General features: G+C 44.8%; 1 protein-coding gene across 1 annotated transcript in view; it reads right to left on the bottom strand.

The window, feature by feature from the left end:
• Positions 1-17,965, bottom strand: part of FREM3 (FRAS1 related extracellular matrix 3) — a 79,547-nt gene extending 61,582 nt beyond the window's left edge. Inside the window, exons 1-2 of the mRNA XM_077300200.1 lie at positions 12,470-17,965; positions 9,881-9,970 (exon numbers count right to left, since the gene is read on the bottom strand). Coding sequence (XP_077156315.1) covers positions 9,881-9,970; positions 12,470-17,705 — 5,326 coding nt within the window. The 5' untranslated portion in view covers positions 17,706-17,965. The remainder of the gene's footprint in view (positions 1-9,880; positions 9,971-12,469) is intronic.
• Between the last annotated feature and the right edge of the window lie 4 nt (positions 17,966-17,969).

Raw genomic sequence — 17,969 nt, 5'->3', positions numbered from 1 at the left:
AGGAGTGAAAATTATGATGCAAATTCAACAAGAAAGTATGGGAATTACTCAGATTTGAACAAAAAAAGGAGCCTTAGGCATTGGACAGGTGTCATCCCATTGCTCCATATTTTGCTGGCCCCTGTGGTACATGCAGGCTTGGGGAGAAAGCTTGCTCCAACACTTTGCACTACGCCCTCCCCCAGCCACTGCCATCTAGGTAACAGTGAGGGGTCTTGGGCTTGAAGTGCAGTGTGCTCAGCATGCTTTCCACTCAAAGACTCCTCCCAGTTACCTGGCCAGCAGTGGAGAAGGGATGAAGAAGAAAGGGCATCCTACAAAATTTCTTCTCCAAGCCACATTTTTTTAAAAAAATGTGATTTGTGCTTCTCCAGTCTGCGGGTTTTGTTTTCTTGAAAACAAACAAGTTTTTCTGCAAATCTGTGGATTTTCCTCTCAGATAGTATCAGACCCCATTGTATGGATTTTGTTATCCGTATGCTAGAAACCAGGTTCTAATTCAGATGTGTAAGCCTTGAGTGAAACAACTTCACTCATGAGAATGCCCATGCTGTGAGTAAAAAATATAAATCCACAGACAAATCTGCTTTTCACACTTAGAAACTCCCTATGGGATGAAGCTCTATTTGTGCAATGCACATTTCTCTTATATTCTTGGGTGGCCATCAGTGCAGTGGTCTCCTTACCAACTCTGAAGCCCTAATAACCTTTACAATAGTTTTACTGAAAGAACAGAAATTGAGTTGACATATTGCTTGAAACGCTAATGGCCTCAGAGCAAGCTGTAACGTGTTAATTAGAGAAAACCAGCCATAACATTTCAATCCTGTATTTAACTTTACTTAACAAAAACAAAGTGTTATAAATGTATCTTTTATTTGCTTGTCACGGTTTTACACAAATACAGACAAAACATTGTAGTATGAGCTGCAAGTCGATAAGATGGGGGTGTCACATATTTCTGCTCACAAAGCAATCAGAGTACTGGCATTAAAAGGAAAGACAGGTGATAATCTATTCCCTCATATTGCTTAGGTTCACCAAGAAGATTAAAGCTAAGACTTAATTAAATTGTGCCAATTAGGTTTCCATGTATTATTGAACAGGCTAAAGAAGAGAAATGATTAAGACCTGTCTATACCAGTTTGTTACGCACAATGTGCAGGACTATTTTGAGATCTGTACATGATGCTTATTAAGAAGGCTTCCTTCTGACAAAGGATAGCAATTAAGAGAACAGCCTTCTGCATGAAGACTGTGACTCCTGCCGACACTGAATCAGAGTTAAATCCCATTGATTTTACTATACTGCTATACTGCTGTGTAGATAAATGCAAGATTATACTCTGTACCTTCAGTTATTTTTCAGATTTAAAATAAAAAGAAACTTAATTAAATGAACTAGAAGAGGATTTCTGAGGAAATCTGCTACAGTGAAAATGTTAAGATGATATATTACATTGGGTTAGATCTGGTTTGGTTTTCCACTCCACAGTGTGTGTGTGTGTGGGGGGGGATGACAAATCCATGTCTGACAGGGGCTGCAATAAGAACTGGACAAGATTACATGGGAAAGCAGGGTGGATCCACCCAACACATTAATTGCATTCTATAGGGGGGTGCCAACCTCCAGGTGGGACCTGAGGATCCCTTGGAAATACAACTCATCTCCAGACTACATAAATCAGTTCCCCTGGACAAAATGGATGCTTTGGAGGGTACAGTTTGCGGCACTGTATCCCAATGAGGTCCCTGTTCTCATCAGGCTCCATCCCACAATCTCTAGGAGTTTCCAACATGAATCTGGCAGCCCTACCCCACCAGTGACCGGGGAGGGAGGGGAAACCTGGCAACTCTAATACTAATGTATTTGCATTACATCTAGATGATGCTTTCAATCAATACTTCTATCAAAAGAGTTATAAGTGGATAAAGCTCTAAAATGTGAGAAAATCCAGATCACGGGAGGTGATGGTACCGCTGTACTCTGCTCTGGTTCAGTCTCACTTGGAGTACTGTGTTCAATTTTGGGCACCCCAGTTGAAGAGGGATGTAGACAAAGGTTGGGGGAGCTTGGTCTGTTTAGCCTAGAGAGGAAACGACTGAGAGGGGATGTGATAACCATTTTCAAATATTTAAAAGGGTGCCATATAGAGGATGGAGCAGAGTTGTTCTCTCTTGCCCCAGAGGGACAGACCAGAACCAATGGCATTAAATTAATTCAAAAGACATTCCGTCTAAACATCAGGAAGAGGTTCCTGACAAGTTAGAGCAGTTTCTCAGTGGAACAGGCTTCCTTGGGAGGTGGCAGGTTCTCCATCTTTGGAAATTTGTAAACAGAGGCTGGATAGCCATCTGACCGAGAGGCTGATTCTGTGAAGGCTCAAGGGGGTGGCAGGTTACAGCTGGTTGCATGTGGGGGAGCACGGAATCAAACCCGGCTCGCCAGATTAGAAGTCCACACTCTTAATCACAACACCAAGCTGGCTCTTTAACATTTGCTGTCACCAAGTGCTTGTCTTCTGCCACAGATAATACAGAGCAATGCCATCGTAAGAATGGCTTAAACAAGCATGTTTCTAGGCTGGCTATAGCATCCTCACCTTTTTGGAACTGCTTACCATAAGCAGAACTAAGCCTCTGTGCAACGGCAGCAGCAGTTCTACGTGAAACAAGCAAAAAGCCTCCTTATCAATACAAAGCAAGGAACCTACTATAAGTTATCCATAAGTGTACTCTCAGCAAAATCTAATCTGTTAGATATTTCTATAACATGACTGAAGGTGTATAACAAAAGGGGATTAAAAATAAAATTTTGTTTAGAATACTATTGCACAAGCCTGCTGAATTTCTTCCCTTATAAGGCAGAAGTCCTATAATCACATCCTAAATTGGGAAACCATTTCCATTGTTTAAAACCACTTACTAGAAGGCACTTTACAGCATACTTGAAAATAAGCAAAAGTAGCTAAGTATATCAAAACTTCTTAACTGGAAAAAAAAACTTTTTTGTACCCATATATATAACAAAAGGAGGTCATCACAAGTTGCTTGGCTTCTTTCTCCTATTAAAATATATTTAAATTGGATTTCCTGCTTGTTATCTCTTTCTACAAGACCCTGCTAAGTGAGGCACAGCAACACAGGTCAACACATAAAAACCTGATAGCCAGCTGCTCTGACTGTAAATATAGATTGCAATATATTAAGTAGCTCTCAAAAGACAACTGGGCTTGCTGAACACCAGCGTTCTCAGTCAGCTGTAGTGTATCTATCACATTTTTATCCCCCTTCATCCTCCAAGCTGTTCAGGGAACATACTCAGTTCTCTCTCCATTTTATCCTTATATCCTGCAAGTCAGAGTTGGTTTACAGACAGCAACTGGTGCAAGGAGCTTCAGGATGGAGTGAAAATTTGAATCCAGACCAACATTCAGCTGCTGCACCATGTTGGATTGGACCCTGCTGGTATTTTCCTGTTGATTAAAGGAAGTGATTATTTACCTACCCCCCCCCCCCCTGTCTACAGCAAACCCTGCTCTCATGCTGTTCGGGGTGCGGCTTTCCTGCAGCAACAGCATCATGGATCATTGTGAGCTGTACTTGGAGAAGGGAGGCTGAGAAGTCCTGCTTTTTGGCAGGATCCAAACCTCCGTCTCTTTCATTGTGGATAGCATGTATTTTATCATCATGACTGCAACAGAAGGCTGCATGCAACACAAGCAACTAAAATTCCAATAAAGAGTACTCAATCTCAGAAGCTTGACTACATGTTTTCATGTAAGATATGTGTGCAGTTCAGAGTGCGGAACTGGGATACCTGCAGCTTTTCACATGTCTGAAACTATCAATATGTGAAAACAAGTTTTAGCCTTGAAGGGTCCATCTTCTGAAAAGTTGATATATTGCCTATTATTTGATAATGTTGTTATGTTATGTTTTTTAATGTGAAAACAAATGCTTCTGCCAGAATTGTTTACCATTGACCAACTTTTAATTGTCCACATGTTTTTGTGTGCCTTAACCTATGAAGAATGCATCTCAGCATTTTTTTCTAGCTATGGCTATAGTCTTAAGAGTTCAGCCATATGCAGAGATATTCCAGTCTGTCCATTAAAATTAGCAGGATTCTTTGTAGGGCAGCACTCAATGCTCTGTTTGAACCAAAGGGACGTACTTTCTGGGAAATCTTCCATTCTATATCTTTCTTTTTCATAACATGATTAGTTAGTACGGTGCAGCCAATGCATGATCTAGGAATCCATGGGGAAAGGAGACACTGGGAAATTAGGACATTAAAAACACCTGCATAGTAAGAGGAGGAAACTATGGCTGACACAAATAAGAACTGCAATTCCAACCATACTAAATCTATTGGATGTGTAACTTCATCAGTTATATTTCTTATAGAGGAGGATGGAAAATAATTACTGCAGATATTTTATTTATTTCACCTACTTTGTTTCAGCTGGCCTGACTTCAGTGTTCCTCTTCCATGTTAATATAGTTTTGTATGGCAGAAGCCATTCACAGTTTCACAGCTTCATCTATTGATTGTTATATTGGCTTTGTTCTAAAAAAATATGTCCTTCTAGTTGTAAAGCTACCAGGGACTCAAAAGAGCCAGCTAAAACAGAATGGTAGCTTAGGGCATTCTGTGACTGATCAAAAAGGAGAATTCTTATTCCTAGAAATCCAATGCAAGTAAGTCTCAATGAAGCCGTATAAGCTAGACAAGATTTTTTAAATCTTGTCATATCTTTTTATAAAATAAGTAAGATTATTTTTCTCAAAACTGTTGAAGAGAATGAAAATTCATGCATTTTTAAAAAAATGGCACTACTGCATATTTTAAAAACAGAACAAAAATAAGTGCAAAATCATCTGCATGGAAAATGCAAAGAACGTCCATTTATCAATTCATCTTTTCATTGTCCAAAATTCACTTGAGGCCATTGAAACAGTACAGAAAGCAAGTGACAAGTTTGTATGAGAACAAGGAAGACAGTACCACAAATACATACAGCAATCCATGTGTGAGTGAAAAATTGCTCTCTCCTGCAGACAACTCAGACTTCCTGAGTGGACAGAAGACAAAGAAAAGGGTGGTTTCATTCCCTTCCTCACTTCAGCCTCAAGACCCACATAGCTATATTAGTCCACACAGGCTCCATGACCATGGCAAAGGATTGCTAAGGGAAAGGGACTCATGGGAAAGATCTGTGGTCCATCAGCAGATGGTGCTGAATTCAACCCACTGCTAGTTACATTCAACTATGGCCAATATCTCATGAGTCTGGACAAACTTGCAGCAATTACTGCTCAGTATTCCAAGCACCATGGAAGTTGATTCTGTATCAAGGTTTGCCAGCAACTCATCAGAGACATACTAACAGAATTTTCCATATAAGGGTTCAGAGATTGCCCTTTTCCACTTCAAACTCACTACCAGGGAAATCAGGTGCCAGCACAAGGTATCTGTGAAGACCAGTGCAACAGCTTTGACAATCAGTTGACAGAAGTCTGGAAATTTATTTTAAATGGAAATGTTTTTTAGGACCCTACTAGTTGTTCAAGGCTGTCGTACTAGTAGCCTCCTGTGCCCAGACTATTGAGAGCCACTGGGTATCATACTCATTGACATTCACCAACTTTGTGAGTCAGTATCCAACAATGCTCTGTTTAAGACTCTGTTTGCTGAGCAACAAAGAGAATACAACACTGCCTGTTTTATTGTCCTAACACTGCCTTGGTTCCCATCCGGATGAAATCCCAGCACATCCCATTTAAATTAGTACAAATCATAAGTATTCATGCAGTACAGAAATAGGCATTGCTTTAAACTCTGAAGGGAGAAAATAGTGCATAAGAACACCTACCAACCACTCAAAAGAAAGCTGCCACACACACACACACTTTTTCCTTGAGTGCTGCTGCAACAGAAGGCAATCAGTGGTCACCAGCAGCAGAATGAACTAAGAAAGCTAGCCTTCCATTTTCAATCACTGCAGCTGTTACTATAATTATAATAATAATTATTATTTCAATTTATTCCCTGCCACTTTCAAAGCCGACTCATGGCGGATTACAATGTCTTATAAAATCCCCACTAAAACCCCCATTAAAAGACATAAAAACCCAACATGGTGGAAAAACCCACTCCCAACCCCCCACTACTAGAGAGGTGAGGAAGCTGGTCAAATGATGTACAACTCATACCGGGGGGGGGGGGCATTGATCTGCCTTGCCGAAAAATGATACTCAAATGTGTAAAACACTTCAGAATACAAGAGCCTTCTTGCTCAAAACAATACTCTAGCTAGACTCTGTGCATATGTATGCACAATGATCAATGAGATGTCCTGGTAGGCCTACAACAGGGGTACTGGGGCCAAGGCTCACCCTCTCAGCCACTGTTACCCCGAACAACTGACATTAGTAGAAATACTGCCTCTCAGTGGAAGTCCCATTCAGTTATCATGGCTAACAGAGATCAATACACCTGGCCTCCATTAATTTTTCTAATCTCTTTGAACAATACTCTGCTAGAAAACTAAAAAAAACACCCAGAAAGTATTATAATTTGAACTATAATATTATCAGTGCATTCTCATTTATGTCATATTTATTGACTTAGCTACTAAAGGAGATTATTACCTACTCCTAGCTTTGGTATCAGCTCATCAATTACAGTCAGAGCTTCTGAACTCACTACAGAAATTGTTGGTAACCTCTCTTGGTAACTATGCAATCAATCAGTGCTTGATCCACTTTACTAGCAGAAAGACCTTGAAATTCCACTTGAGGCAGGAAATAGAACTATTGTTGCCAATTCTCCTTCTCTCACTACAGTCCTCCATAATGTTGTTCAGATCCACTGATCTAGGAAAGTACAAGAGGGAGCATAATTTTAGTGGGAAGGAGAGGCAGAAGAGTTACTGTTTATGCAGTGCAGTTCCACTTGTGCTATATAGAATCCAAGCCAGAGTAAATACACTGATAAACTTTGCTGTATTCTTTCTGCCAAAGTCCACTACAAAGCGTAACTCCTGCCTGGCTCATTATAAACTTTTCACACTTCTCTACCATTAAAAAGTAGTTACAAATTACTGATATTAAGTTCTTAAGAACAAATCTTATTTGCAAGTGTTGTATTCTATATACTATTGTTCTAATAAATTACATTAAAATAGTCATAGATTCTGATAATAAGGATAAAAGGTCCATTAATGTGAACCATTAGTGAACCAACAGTGAACCACAAGTTACAGCCTGGAAGAAGCTTTATAAAACTATGTAATTCTGGGAGGGGGGGCAGTGACACAGGGTAATGGTGCAGACTGGATGCATGCTCCCATACTGTTCTATCAGTGGGCTGAGAGTTACTACAGAAGTACAAGCTCTAACATGTTCCATATGTTTCTATTGTTTTAAAGTCCCTCCTATTTTATTTTTCTTCTATAGTGTTAGAAAACAGGGCTTTAGCATGTTTGTGTTGATTTATTCTTCAAAAGACCGTGTATACAAGAGCAGTGTATATTTAGCATTCATCACAACCACACTGTCTAGTACTGCAGAGAGGCATCCTACAGGCATGAAACGCACAGAGGTTCAAGGCATTGACAAACTGATATACCTACCAATAAATGCTAAGACTGAGGTATTGTTGTGCAAGAGCATCTGCAGAAGATCTGACTTTTCAGTTAGATATATCTGGATATATTTAGATATAAAGGTAAAGGTAAAGGTATCCCCTGTGCAAGCACCGGATCATGTCTGACCCTTGGGGTGACGCCCTCTAGCGTTTTCATGGCAGACTCAATATGGGGTGGTTTGCCAGTGCCTTCCCCAGTTATTACCGTTTACCCCCCAGCAAGCTGGATACTCATTTTACCGACCTCGGAAGGATGGAAGGCTGAGTCAACCTTGAGCCAGCTGCTGGGATTGAACTCCTAGCCTCATGGGCAGAGCTTTCAGACTGCATGTCTGCTGCCTTACCACTCTGCGCCACAAGAGGTTCTTATGATGTTAAAGGCAGAAAATCAGGATTGGTTAAAAAAGGCACTCTGAGAAACATCAAAAGGATTACTTTAAAATATAGGAATCATGGTGTTTGTTTCTGAAAGATGACCACAAGCTTGTAGAACAGGTATACTTCAAAAACCAAACTGTGTTTGGGCAAGTTAGTTTTTTAGAGCTCTCTCTTAAGTACACAGAACTTCAATCTGTCTCATAGTTTTTGAAGAATTCACAATGCTTATAGTTCTAATTACAAATGAATGCAAATCAAAGATCCATAGTTTCTACTTTGTAAACGAAAACAACAAGGGAAAGAATAGGAACAGAATAGTCACTTTTATAGCAAGTCATGAAAAAGGGTATAAATAGTTCCCAGTGCCAGAGCTCAGATCTTTCAGATGAATGAATTAATGATGAAAACAAAGTGCTGTTGAAAAAGAACAGAGTATCTTTTAAGTCACCAACTTACTGCATGCCTGGAATGTTCATATCAAAGTGTGCAATTTTCTGACAGGATTGAGGCACAGCCTTTTTTCTTGCTCAGGTCCCTTTTATGCAACTAGCAAATCAACAGGTGCAACTTTTTGTGGCTTGGAGCTAAACACCAGCATTTACTAACTGCTTCATGAAACAGCTATAGAGGTCAGTTCAGAATTTGGCATTTTCATTTTGTATATGTGAATGTGTGGGTGGGTGTGCATGCAGAATATATGCATTTCAGGTATTTAGTTCTGCTCTTCCTCTAAGTATCCCTTGATCTGAATGGATCTGAATTAGTGATTCAGTCCTGTACCTATCTCTCCACAATACAAATAAAGGTGATGTTATGAGTGGGATGGGTCAAAACCTACGCATCAAGAAACCTGGCAGCTTCCCTCAAGTGACTGTGTATGTATACACTCTATAATTCTCCATTTGCCAACCATCTGTTCAGCACAGGAAACGTCCATGAGCTGAAGATTGGGAAAACAGTGTTTAGAATTAAGGTGCATAGGATAAACTTTTATCAGTAATGAAATAAACATCTGAGAAATGCCAAAAACCTAGTACAAACCAGCAGCTGCCTGGAATTTAATGACTAGAAGTGTCTCGCTGGATTGTGTGTACCCATCTCCACTTCCTCCCCAACTAGACTGTGACCAATCTGGATTCAAAGGAATCTACAGACATTCCTAAATTCACTTTGGGAACCAAAAATACAGTTATATGTAACACAGGATGCAGCTAGAGAGGGACAGAGTAGAGGTTCGTGTAAGTAGTAGATTTGAGCACATGCATGGATCTTACCCCGCTTCAAAAATCATAATTAATCAAACTTCAGAAGCCAGGCCATCTCCCATTCACTAAGCAAAAGTCTCCAATCCTATGATGTGGGAGTAACTCTACATTCTATAAAGCAGTGGTCCCCAACCTTTTTGAGGCTGGGGACCGGCAGGGCAACTGCCCGCCCGCGCATGTGCATGCGCCATGCGCGGCCTGCCCACGCATGCGCAATGCGCGGGCGCGGCCCTGATTCCCTCTCCCCCCCCTCCCGCAGTAAGAAGCTTCCCGGGCCGCACGCTTGTGGCCTGGGAAGTTTTTTACTGCGGGGGGGGGGCGGGGAGAGGGAGCTGCGGCCCAGCACCAAGGCCTTCGCGGCCCGGCACCGGGCCACAGTCCACGGGTTGGGGACCACTGCTACAAAGAACTTACTTGAGAATAAACACACATAAGATTGGGCAGTAATAATATACAAAACATTTGCTTCTATCAACGTGGAATATATACCTTTTTTACTAATGTCAAATTATGAATCCTTTAATTACAATGTTCTCAGGCTGATTTAAAAATATATACCACTTATTAAAGTGTGTTTTCTTACCACTGTCTTCAATCGAGAAATAGAAGATATCGCTAGTAGCATTTTGACTTTCCTTCAGGACATAGCAGATTTTCATGTCATCAATGTCAGCTAGTAGGGAAGAAGAAAAGTTTCATGAATCACTGAAATGCTACACCAAAGTCTTCTGAGTACTGTTTGAACCCCCCAAAAAAACAATTCCAAAAATATCCCCTCACATTACAGGTGTTCTATATCGTTTTAACATTCTATGAGTGAAATCCTGGTTCTACTGAATTTAGTAGAATCACAATCTCATATAATCCATGATGTATCAGGGGGGTTTTGCTGTTGTTTGCTGTGTGAGCTAAATTAAAGCATAATTTTGAATTTAGAGCTGAGGGTCATATATTTGTTATCCATTCTGTTCTTGTTTTTTCAAATTGTGATTTCATTCTCAATTCCTTTATAACTGGCACATGTCACCCACTTACACCACATCGTCAGAATAAAGGCTGGCTAGGGTCCAAAAAACTACTTTAGCCATGCCCAGTGTTTTTTTCTGTTGAAACACCAGATATCCATGCCATGTTAGAAACAGCTCTTGAAAGACCCCCTCAGTTTCAAAAGTAGCTTACTACGCAGTAGGGGGCAGGGACAGCTTGCAATTCAAGAAACATAATGCTCCTGAGCACAACACTAGTTTTATGGCTCTTTAGACATGGCCTTTTAGCAGAAAGGGTATGTCTGTGAGCCAGTGGAATGTAATGGATAAAATGTCAGGCTAGGATTAGGGAGAGCAAGGTTCAAACCCCCAGTTCAAATGAAGCTCACTAAAAGAATTTGGGTTGGCCATTCTTTCTCAGACTAACGTAACATGGAGTTTGTGTGAGGATAAAAACTTAGGAAGCACTACATATGCCACCCTGAGCTCCTTGGAGAAAGGGTGGGATAAAAATTAGATACACAAGTGGTTAAGATTCTGTCATATTAGCACCATAGGAAGGAAAGAAACCAGACAATAGCAGGTATTATAAGTATTTCATTAACTAAGACTATGACAGGGGCCCATCTAACATCATCTAACACCAGGATAAATGGAATTCTCCTGATCTGTTAACTGTGATTAAGGTACTGAACCTACTGGATTCTCTGCTCCCTTCCTTCCTTTCCCACCATCCTCTTCAAGCCAACCATAGCTAAGCCTTGCAACCGCACCACTCTGAATCACAGATGATGCTAACCAGAGTTGGAACAATTTCACATCCCTAGTTAGCAGTGAACCTTAGTTCATATAAAGTGTCGAGTTGTAATTTTGGATTACGTTTGAGCCATGTTGGACTTTCAATGGGCTTTTGCAGCTGCATTTTCCTGTGCAAAACAGGAAACTCTACTTCTGAAGTTCATTGAAAGTGCATTATCCAACATGTGTGGAATGAGCCCAGGTCAAGCAGCAATTCAAGATACAGGGAAACCCTCACCAGTTTCACATAGTCTAAATTTTGGATTACGAGTAAATAAGGATGTTTACAAAATCAGGCATAACTATCAGACTTGAAAAAATACCTTGCTATTTATGCAACCACTCACCCTCTGTGTTATAATTAGTGCTGCTACAAGAGCCTCTTGTGGCGCAGAGTGGTAAGGCAGCCACCTGAAAGCTTTGCTCATGAGGTTGGGAGTTCAATCCCAGCAGCCGGCTCAAGGTTGACTCAGCCTTCCATCCTTCCGAGGTCGGTAAAATGAGTACCCAGCTTGCTGGGGGGTAAACGGTAATGACTGGGGAAGGCACTGGCAAACCACCCCGTATTGAGTCTGCCATGAAAACGCTAGAGGGCGTCACCCCAAGGGTCAGACATGACCTGGTGCTTGCACAGGGGATACCTTTACCTTTACCTTACAAGCATCTGGTACAAAAGGCGAAATGTAAAGAAATCACAATGTTTCTTTTATAGAATCATAGAGTTGGAAGGGGCCATACAGGCCATCTAGTCCAACCCCCTGCTCAACGCAGGATCAGCCCAAAGCATCCTAAAGCATCCAAGAAAAGTGTGTATACTACCTTTGCTTGAAGAGATACAAAGCAAACCTAGAGAATTGTTATTCCTTAAACAGGATGGTCAATGTTTTGTCCTATAGGCCAAACAGGAGTTCCATCAGGAATTAGATAGCAGTCTAATCAGAATTAACTGCCTTGTAGGTTGCATCCTCTGTTATAGAAACATTGTACATTCTTGTCAGTTCCATTAAAAAATACTTTGAAGCTATAGTGCATCTTCTTTAAAAAATAAATTATGACTATGGAACTGAAATATTACAGAAGACTGAATGTTAAAGGTAAAGGTATCCCCTGTGCAAGCACCGAGTCATGTCTGACCCTTGCGGTGACGCCCTCCAGCGTTTTCATGGCAGACTCAATACAAGGTGGTTTGCCAGTGCCTTCCCCAGTCATTACCGTTTACCCCCCAGCAAGCAAGCTGGGTACTCATTTGACCGACCTCGGAAGGATGGAAGGCTGAGTCAACCTTGAGCCGGCTGCTGGGATTGAACTCCCAGACTGAATGTTACATTTATACATTTTCTTTTTGGATAACTAAAAACACGAAATACAAACAAAGGTGGAAGTCTTACCTTGTGTGAAGGCTTTAATGCTTCCATTTCCTAGGCCGGTATTAATTATGAGTCCATATTTTGGCCCATCAGTGATCTTGTACTTCAGTAATTTGTGTGGGCTGTCTCTATCTTCTGCCTTCAGAGCCTTGCTGGTCATTAAGAATCCTAGATGCCCAGTCGGAAGATTTCTCAGGGTTGAGGCTCCCTTATTCACTACTATCTGTGGAACACCATTGTCCAGAGAACTGATCTGTATTTTCATCATCTGAGGGTGGCGTGTTTCAAGGGTGGTTCCGGGGAAAACATAGAAATCTGAGTGGGTGCCATCAGTAACAGTGAAAGAGAAACTATCCTGCCAAGTTTCTGAACCATCATGTCTATAGCTGATCATGTTCTCATTTAAGTCTTGTTTAGTGAAGCTGGTTACAGAATAACTATTGTTATATCTAATCTGGCCATGAACAGGGACTTGAGTAATTATGAAACGGAGTAAATGATCAGGCGTATCACGATCATCTACAGTCAGCTCAAATGGAGTGATCAGTTTGGATTCCCCTTCTTGGACTGTCAGGTCATGGACTGTTAGAACTGGTTTTTTATTGTCCACATCAGTAATGGAAATTCTGAAAGTCCGGAAAACTGGGTTATAGCCATCTGTTACTTCAAACTCAAAACTGTCCATTTTCACTTCATCCTCTGCTGTGTGGATGTAATAGACCTTGTTGCCTGCTAGCTGAAGTTGGGTGAAGGTAGTGACAGGAACTCCAGGTCTGTCAGAGTTCTCCAGATGTCCTCTAATTGGGGCACGGGTGATACTAAATCGCAGATGCTCATCGGGGCTGTTAATGTCACTTGTACTGAGCAGATCGGTAGTAAGAGTCACTTTTCCACCTTCTTTCAATGTCACCCCCTTATTGATCACCTCAGGGAATACTAAATCAATGCCACTTATGGTAATATAGAAATACCTGTCTATCAAAGGGTTTATACCATCAGTGACATCAAACTTAACCAAGTCACGTATTCCCTGTTGGCCAGTGTGAATATAACGTATATAACCCTGGTCTATATCATCTTGCGTGAAATTCATGCCCAGTGTAATGTTGCCCAAGACCTCTCCATCTCTGCTTAAACGCTGCAGAAGGCCATGCCTGGGTAACAAACGGATAACATAGGTCAGCGTTTTGTCCTCTGAGTCTATATCAGTGGCAGTGAGGTCCCGATTAGTAATAACTTTGAATTCACCAATCTCCACTTCAAGTCCATCATTGATAGACAACCTGGGTGTCTCATCATCCACCAAAATGATCATAATTAACACTTCTTGTTCCACAGTGTGCAGGCCATCGGACAACTGGATTTTGAAAGTATCTTCCTTAGTCTCCGAGTCATCATGCTCGTATACAATATTGGATGCTTCCCGGATTTCATCCAGGGTGAAGTTGTGGATGGACACAGTGCCAGTGGTCAACTGGTGAACAATCTGTCCATGTTTAGGAGGCATGGTTATGAAGAAGCGTAACTCATCTGGGGGCACATCAGCATCAGCAGCATTAAGAATAGGAGTGTCAATCACCAAGCTCATCCCTTCTAGCACCACAAACTCACGTACAAACAACTCTGGCTTTTCATCATTAGTCGGGATAATGACAACAGGAAAGAAGTGATGGGGGGAGAAATTGATTCCATCAGAGCAGTGGAAAGTGAATCGGTCTTCCAAAGGTTCTACTCCCTTGTGGATGCTCTGCACATAATTAATATGTCCAAGACGGACATCTTTAATAGAAAAGGCACTAATGGCAGTCCCAGCCCTTGATTTTTCAGACCCAGGAGCTGGAGAGATATTCTCCAAGTACCCAGAAGAGGGCTGTGTGAGGATAGTACACAGGATGTCATCTCTAGGAGTATCCACATCCTCCACATCGAGCAGCTGTAAGCTTAGCACATTTTTCCCACCCTCATAAACAGTGAACGATTCCTCCCCCAACATAACCTCTGGAGCAATGTTGTCCATTGGTAAAATAGTCACAGTCACACGCACCCCTTCCACAGTGCTGCCTCCCACCACCCACTCACTAGAGAGATCTGAGATAGTAAGGTTGAAAGAATCAGATGTCTTTTTAAATCCAATCTCTCCGCTAGTGTGAGCATATACTACCGTGCCACTGATGAGGTCCTGCTGGGTGAACCTCTCAGATGGCACCCCATCCACTAAGATGTCACCCAGTTTAGGAGGATCCTCCACAATAAAAGTTAATGCCAATTCATCAGTATCCTCATCTGTACCCTGTATAAGAGAAGTAGTGATTTCAGTAGCACTGTTTTCCAGGACATCAATAAAAGCCCCCAACAGTCCATTACTACCAGGGACAGTGATGCTGGGTTGCTCATCATCCACTAACTGAACGACAATCCGAATGGTGATTGGCACTTGATGGACTCCATCACTCACATCCAACTGGAAGGCATCACTTGTATACTCATCACCACTGTGTTGGTAGGATATGCGGCTATTAGCAATGTCATCTAGCAGAAAAGATTCACCCTGTGCCATCTGTCCTTCCTCCAGGTAGCGCAGGTGGCCATGCTGGGGTACCTCAGTTAAAGTGAAGACAATCCGGTCAGGGTCTGTATCCTTATCTGTAGCATCTAGTTGACTATTAGTCAGAAGGAAGCTGCCCCCCTCAGGCACAGTGAAGCCAGCATTGGTAATTTGGGGGGGCTGATTATCCACTGGCTGCAGGAAGAAAGTGAAAGTGCCTGGCACAGAATTGCCTGCTGTGTCTTCTACCCTGTAAGTGAACTCCACTACTCTTGGGGCAATTCCAAGCTCTTGGTCTGGAGGCCTATATGCCACCTTGTGGTGATTTACTTGTGCTTGAGTAAACTGTGTAATGGATATTAGAGGCCTGTCAGTCAACACAATCTCCCCAGCCAACACCGGATGGTTTTCATCAATATCTGTTGGGGGTGTGAGCACAGTATATTTCAGCTCCCTGTCATCTGTGTCCAAGTCAGTATAGCGGAGGTAGCGCTTTCTGAAGTGGGTTATCTGATATTCTAGGACCGTCATCTGCAAAGTGGTACCAGGGTACAACTCTGGAGGTAAGCTGTCTACTGGCTGGACCTTGATGATGAACTCTTGTTCTCCAGATTGATTTGGGGGGTCATTGTCATCCTGGAGATAGAATGCAAACTGATCCATCACTAGGGTGGTGCTATGGGGCCCCGTGTGCCTGTAGAACAGTTTCCCATCCAGGATATCCTGTTGCAGCCACTCAGTCACCACTTTCTCATACACAGCTTCACTCTCCACAAAGTGCCAGGAGGGTACACTGCCATGCTCCCCACCCACATACTCCTCTTTCTCATAAGATGATGGAACCTCCGCCTGACGCAGCAGAAGTTCACCAAGGTGGGAAGGAGTAGATGCCCCTGGAGACCTTTCAGCCTCTTTCAGTACAAAGCGAATGGTAGAGTCATCAGAATCTATGTCTGCAGCACTGAGGACAAAAGGAGAAATCTGCACCATTTGGTGCTCACTTAGCACTAAACCGGTATTGGCATTGAGAAGGGGTGGCTGGTCATCATCAGGGGCAATGGTGATTGGATAAAGAAATTCCACTTGGTGCTGTCCGTCACCCATGCGGAAGACAATGTTGTCACTGTAGCTGTGTTCACTGCCGTCGTGCTGGTAAATCACCTGTCCAGCCTCTAACTCCGCTGCAGTGAAAAACTGGCGACTCAGCGGGGCACCCAACACCCTGAGTTCACCATGTTTTAGTCCCCTTGTAACCCATACTTTCACATCCTCCAAGTTGTCTTCATCACTGATTTCCAGATTGCCAGAAAGTGGCCTCGACTGTCCTTCGAAAAGCATCATTTGGGGCCCAGCAACACGGTTAAAGACAGCTACCGGGGCCAACGTGTTCATCGGTTTCACCACCACCATGAAGGCAAAGGGCTCCGACGAGGCACCCTCAGGGTCCAGCACCTCCATCTCCAGCTGGAAGAGCCGCTCATAGTCGGAATCCACGGTGGGGGGTTGGTAGGCAATCTTGAGCTCTGTTACTTCTCGCTGGGTGAAAGATGTGAGTGGCCGGCTGGGGTCATCGGTGCTGATCAAGTAGCCTCGTAACCGGGGGTCATCACTGGCCACCGCGTCCTGCCCCCCGGCGCTGGGCCAGGGTGAAGTGAGATTGAACAAGAGCAGGTCCGAAGGGGACTCCAAGTCCTCGGCTGCCAACATGTCGGGGGTGATGGCCGTGAGCACAAACTGGTCCACTTCCATCATGAGCAAGGCAACAAAGCTGGGCTTGGGGGGCGTATTCTCTGCCCCCTCCCGGATGCGCACCACCACCTGGAAGTACTCCTGCTCGCTTGGGCCCGGCCCGGCCTCGCCTTCCTCCCAGACTTCCACGCGCATGGGGATGTGGTCCCGGTTGGGGGACGGGGTGGCGGCCGTGTGCTCGTAGCGGATGCCCTCGGCCAGGAAGCGGCCGCACTCGTGCGTGTAGCCCGGCGCGACGGGGCGGCCGTCGGCGTGCACGAGGCGCCCGTAGGCGGGCAGGTGGCTGCCGCTGCCGGGCGGGTGAGGCAGGGCGGTGAGGCGGCAGCGGCCCGGCGCGCCGGCCTCGGCGAAGGCCAGCACCTTGGCGTCCAGGGGCGGGCTGAGGCCGCGCAGCTTCTCGACGGGGAGCGGCAGGTTGCGGCTGAGCAGGCGCAGCTGCTGCGAGAGCACCTCGGCGTCCAGCGTGAAGGGGGCGATGAGGGTGCGGCTGGGCGAGTCGTAGCGGAGCTGCAGGCTGAGGCGGTCGCGGCCGGGGCTGCGGGAGCCGTAGTGCGTGTAGGTCACCTCGCCGGGCCCGAAGGCGCAAGGGAAGCGCTTGGGCGAAAGCGCGCCGGGGCGGTGCGGGGCGGGCGGCGGGCCGCTCTCCAGCACGCTCACCACGCACTGGTCCCCCGGCTGCACGCGGATCACCAGGTCCCGGGCCGGGTCCAGCCAGACGGAGCGGCCGAAGGGCACGCGCAGCCCGCGCTTGGCCACGAGGATCCCGGCCGCGCTGCCGTCGGCGGCGCCGGCCTCGCCGGGCAGGACGAGAAGCGACGGCTCGGCAGAGTTCTGGGGCCGGGAAGGGTCTCCCGCCGCCGCCGGCAGCGGGCTGCAGAGGAGGAGGAGCAGCAGCGGCAGCGGCAGCAGCATCCCGCCGAGCAGCGCCAGACAGCGGCGGAGCTGCCTCGTTGCACCGGCCATGCCGCTGCTTCTTGCCCGGCCGGCGTCGCGCGCTGCAAGTCGGCGCCTGGGCTGCGACGGGCTTTGGGACCCGGCGCCGGCCTCGCCTCCGCGGCGTCTGAGGCAAGGTGCACGACCCTGGCGGCTCCGGAGCGGGACACTCTGGCGGCGGCCACAGGCTTCGGCAGGTACTAAAGGGAAGCGAGCCGAGGGGGTGGGCGCTGGCGGCTCCTCGCGCCGCCCAGGAACTCCCTCGCCCCCCTCCGCGGCCCACCCAGGAACCGA

Source organism: Paroedura picta, chromosome 10, assembly GCF_049243985.1.
Source record: "Paroedura picta isolate Pp20150507F chromosome 10, Ppicta_v3.0, whole genome shotgun sequence".
NCBI classification, from domain to species: Eukaryota; Metazoa; Chordata; class Lepidosauria; order Squamata; family Gekkonidae; genus Paroedura; species Paroedura picta.
The sequence above is the reverse complement of the archived record's forward strand: the minus strand, read 5'-3'. Positions and strand labels throughout refer to the sequence as shown.